General features: G+C 41.9%; 1 protein-coding gene across 1 annotated transcript; it reads right to left on the bottom strand.

Moving 5' to 3' along the window:
* Window positions 1-2,003: 2,003 nt before the first annotated feature.
* On the bottom strand, window positions 2,004-2,993 carry LOC149174034 (uncharacterized). Its single transcript, XM_089420718.1, has one exon. It carries the CDS (start codon window positions 2,991-2,993, stop codon window positions 2,004-2,006), a length of 990 nt encoding a protein of 329 aa, XP_089276844.1.
* Window positions 2,994-5,299: the final 2,306 nt, after the last annotated feature.

Here is a 5,299-nt window from a genome sequence, read left to right as displayed (position 1 = left end):
GTGTAATTACGCCCCCATTGTTCTTTCTTTAGAAGCTTTGTCATGCTGTTAGCGCTGATTATCTTTCCTAGTTTCCCTTCGATACCCTTAATTCAACTTCCTTTCCTTCCCAAAAAAAATTCAAGAAAAGTTCTTGAAAATTAAAAGTTGTCGTACCCAAAGATTGTAGACATTGGACTCCTAGTACAACATCTGCACCACCCATTGGAATGGAAAGCATTGGACTATTCAAGACATATTCTCCCATGGATAGCTTGATATTATGGCATTTTCCAGAGCAATTTATGGTTCCTCCATTTGCAATCATTTATTTATTTATTTACTTTTCACAAAATCAAGTGTTGTATGTATTCAAAAAAGGAAGGGGAGACTAAGCTCCAGCAATACAGGAGAAGAGCTCATAGAATGAGCTTGCATCTGAATTACATTGAAGGATTCCGCTGAAATGTTTCCATAATCTACTTGAAAGACTCTAACACAAGTGTAAATTCGGACAAACTGGAGCAGTAACAAACTAACTTTACAAAACATCTAATCTATGCTTATGTGACTGATTTGTCGAGCAGTGGAGTTCTCCAGGTGGTTTTCAGCTTCTGCGATTTTTATGCTAGGAGCTGGTACTTGGGGCGTTGATCTTGTCCATCATATACCTAAGAATGTTAACAGATTCCTGAATGTGCGCACAGGTGTTTTTGAGAGAGATGAATTGCTCCTACAGAGAGGAGATGCGATGAAGGAAGAGGGCGATGTCAGCTTCATCTTTTGCTGAAATGATTCTGGAAGCAGCTTCGATTTTCTCATCCAAGAGGCGCTGGTGAGCTCTAACTTGCTCTAGTTCTGCCTGTAAGTCACGGCAATGGAGGCAATCTTCACTGCGATCCATCCAAAGAACTTCAAATCGAACTTGAAATGATTTTGAATGAAGGCTCCCACAGGCTGTATTAACGATAATGATAACCAAAATGTTGATCAGAGAGGCAGGGGAAAGAGTAGAAGGGGTTCTCGGGAAATTGAAAGCAGAACTGAGGAAAATTCCAGAAATTGGGACAGAGTCTAAGGCTGTGTGATAGGAAGCAAGGTGAGATAAGGGAGGATTACGCTGAGGCGAGCTGGAGATGCTTGACAACCCAGAAAGGGAAATTCTGGCGGAAGGGAGCCTGATCGATGGAGCGATCACAAAATTGGAGGTCGAAAAATAACTGCTGATAAAGGGAGCGAGATCGGGGGGAAAAAGAGCAAGAAGAGGGGAACTTGCAGATGAGAGGGGAGCTTCCCATGATATATAGCCGGCGGGCAGAGACCCAAAGCGAGCCAGATCACGTGAAGGAATCTAGGTCGATCACGGAGTCCAAAGGGAAAGCAATATTTAGGAGATACAACAAGATCTGCTATAAGATATGAAGGTATTATCTGAAGATTGCAACAGAGGGCCTCAGGATTACAGGAGATTTGGCCGGAGTACGCTTTGACAGTAGCGCAGATCATATGACATAAATAGTTTAAAGAAATCATGAATATCACGGGAGGAATTGGAACGAATCTTCATTGTTACAGAACAAGCTTCCTTTGGGCCGAGAGCAAGCATGACTGGCCCGTTTGTTTGCCTCTCGATTGATGGATCGGAGGATGTGATAGAATTGGAATTCCGTATCATGATTAATCAGAACTTTGCATCTGTTGATGATTTGCTGCAAGAAAATATTAGAAGCTTTCCACTTGCTATTCATTAAGTTGATAATGATAGCAGAGTCACCGAAGATGAGAGCTTTTTTGATTCCCTGTGTCTGTAGCTGAAGAATGCCTTGGTAGAGGGCCAGAGCCTCAGCTCTGTTGTTGGAGAGGGTCCCCAAACCCCATTCAAAAGAGACTAAGGGCTCACCAAAGGGATTGAAGATAATGCCCCCTGCTCCCGCAGTGCCCGGATTAGATTTAGAGGCACCGTCAAAGAACAAGGAGTGAATGTTACTTGAGCGAAGCCAGTTGTCGAAGTCGATCTGCTTTAATCAAATTTTCCATCTGATACTGTTAGCCTTGCCCGGATTGCTGCATGAGTTCACTGTCAATGGAATACTTATCTTTTCTGTTAGATTTCTGATGAAGTCTTTTTCCTCGACCCATAGGCTAGATATGTCAATTTTTTTTGTAAGCTTAGAAGCAATTGTTTCAACCGCCAGATTTTTTGCCTTAATACAGAGATGCCTGATAGAAGTCTCTTTATTTCTAAATATCATGTTGTTCCGGGCAATCCATATCCTCCAAAGAATAGCAAAAGGGAGAGCATCCCACACTCTCTTAGCAGGATTGTGTTTCATGGATTGCCAGGGGTAACTTCTTTTCCAGTTGTTTAGAGCTTCTCCGATAGATTGCTGAGAATTCCAGATGAGGGCCACGGAAGGATTGATGCTACTCCAGCAAGAGACTGCGAAAGGGCATGAAATAAAAAGATGCTGAATAGACTCCTCTGCATCTTGACAATTAGGACATCTGGAAGGTCCCGCAATGCCTCTTTTTTTAAGATTCTCAGTCGTAAGAGTTTTTCCTTTCAAAAGAGTCCACATGAAGAATTTAACTTTAGGTATTGCTTCTGCTTTCCATACAGTTTTCCAGTGTATCCATGTTGGCGCTGGGTGTTCCTTGCTGTTCAAATGATCATACCCTGCTTGTATTGTGTAGCTAGTGCCTGTAGGATCCCATCTGAAATCGTCCTTGTCATTTTCAAAGGTGGGAGCGATGCTGTGCAGATGTTTACAGAAGTTATCAAAGTTTCCTTTGAGACGTTGAGGAATGGGAGGGAAATTCCATTGCATCCAAGCATGGGATAAGGCATCCCATTGAGAAATTTGGTTTAATTTATATATCCCTTTACTTTGGAGGAAGAGTGTTATTGAGTTCATACCTGGGAGGCTGTTGATTGGCGGATTGCCCATGATTTTATCAGTGCCGATGTTAACTTCCTTACCTCCTTTGGGCACCTTAGAGATGTTTTGCGCCATGAAGATGATGGCTTTTTTACAAAGCTTCCAAATCTTTGTGCAGTTTCTGTTGGGGATCTCAGCTTCAAGAAGATGCTGCCTTGGTTGGCTGAGGTATTTTGCCTCCAGGACTTTCTTCCACCAGGATGTTTGGTTTTCAATGAGTCTCCATATCAACTTTCCTCCAAAAGCTATATTCATGAGGATTGGGGATCTAATGCCAAGGCCACCTTTCTCTTGGTTTTGAGTGACTTGTTTCCAACCAACCAAGTTGAATTTTTTCTTCTCATTTTTCCCTCCCTGCCAAAGGAAGAATCTGAGAATACTATCCATTTTACAGTGGAAAGAAGCTGGAGCCTAAGCCAAGGAAAATTGATAAAGAGGGAGGGAGGAAAGACCCGATTTTAGAAGCACTAGTCATCCAGCTGGATTGAGCCAAGATGTTCCCCATCTCTGGACTTTTCTTTTCATCTTGTCTAAGGTTAATTCCCAAACATCTACCCTTACATTCCCAATACTCACCGACATTCCCAGGTAGTTGAAATAGCCCCAATTTAACTTGCAAGAGACACCAAATATAGTGGCAATGCTTTGTATCGTTTGATCTAAGGCATTCCATCCGTAAATGCAGCTTTTAAGACGGTTAATCTGGCCCCCTGAATATCTCATGAATTGATCTAATAAGGATTTGAATCTTCGAGCTATGATTGTGGTCACCCCTCCCAACAACAGAGTATCATCAACGAATTGGGAGTGGTTGATATTTTTCACTCCATCTTCGAATTTAATACCAGTGATGAGACCTGCTTGCCTCTTATGGTCAAGCGCACAGCTGAAAGACTCTGCCATTAAGAGGAAAAGATAAGGAGATAAGGGGCAGCCTTGTCTTAAACCCCTTGAGGAACGGAAAGAAGGTCCAGGTCTACCATTGATAAGAGGAGCAATCCAAGGGCCAGAGATACAGGCTCTTATAATATCAAGTAAGGAGCGAGTAAAGCCCATTTTCTGAAGTGCAGCAAAAAGAAAGGAATGCCTAACCCTGTCAAAGGCATTTGCCAAGTCTAATTTCAAAATGAAACCCTTTTCATTCCTGGAGTAACTAGAGCGAATGGCTTCTTGAACCAAGAGAATGGAGTCAGATATTTGCCTGTTAGCCATGAAGCCTACTTGGTCTTCTGAAATTAACATCAGTCGAAGAGGTTTGAGATGGGAGGCGAGGATTTTTGTGAATATTTTATAGGAGGAGTTGCATAAAGATATTGGCCTAAATCGGGAGAAGTTAGAAGGGCAGTTCTCCTTTGGGATGAGGGCCAGGTGTGTTGAATTTGTGTAGCCTCCTATTTTGCCTTTCCTCTGTATCCATTTGAAGTATTTTATGAGATCCTTTTTTATCAACTCCCAATATTCTCTATAAAAACATATTGAGAAACCGTCCGGCTCGGGTGCCTTGTTGGGCTGAAGACACCAGATTGCTTCCTTAATTTCTTCCTCTTTTATCTCTTCTGTCAGCCTTTTATTTAAGTCTGCTGTGATCTTTGTTGGCAAATGCTGCAAGAGGTCAGCGTAGGGTTCTTCCTCCCCTGTTTCAGATAGGAGCTCCTTGAAGTGGTCTGAGGCAACACTTTTAATAGCTGTTTGATCAGTGTGTTGGATCCCTGCATTGTCTATGATGGCTGTTATGTTGTTTTTAATTTGCCGAACAGTAGCTTGCTTATGAAAGAAAGAGGTGTTCTTATCTCCGCTTTTTAGCCAAGTCTGCCTAGATTTTATACGCCATTTTTCTTCTTCCTCTCTTTTGATGCTGCATAACTGATTATAAAGCTTTTCTTCTTGGATCTTTTCAACCTGATGATACTCTTGATTTTCTAATGTAGAATGGAAATCTTCAATTTTGGCTTTCACCTCTCTTTTTTGTTTCTCTGGTTCATCATATTGCGTTTTGGCCCAATTTTTGAGCGCTCTGTTCACATTTTTTAATTTGCTCTCCCATATAAATCCTGGAGATCCTTCGATGTGTTGATGCCAGGTTTGCTGTATCAGGCTTTTGGCTTCTGGATAATCGCTCCAAATGTGATTGTACTTAAAGGGAAGAGGCCCAAGAGGGCTGTACGAATCAATAGTTAAAATGATGGGATAGTGATCTGAGACAGCGAAGGGCAGAATGGTGACGTTGATAACTAAATATGAGGAAAGAAAGGAGATGTTAACCAGAAACCGATCCAGTCGCTCCATAATGTTGCTGCTACCCAATCTGTGATTATTCCAGGTGTATTTTCAATTTTTTGGTATGATGTCAATCAGATCACCGTGTTGCATTATTGCTTCCA

This window comes from Pinus tabuliformis, chromosome 4_1, assembly GCF_031772625.1.
Source record: "Pinus tabuliformis cultivar Carrire ecotype Pingquan chromosome 4_1, CPIR1, whole genome shotgun sequence".
Lineage (NCBI taxonomy): Eukaryota > Viridiplantae > Streptophyta > Pinopsida > Pinales > Pinaceae > Pinus > Pinus tabuliformis.
The sequence above is the reverse complement of the archived record's forward strand: the minus strand, read 5'-3'. Positions and strand labels throughout refer to the sequence as shown.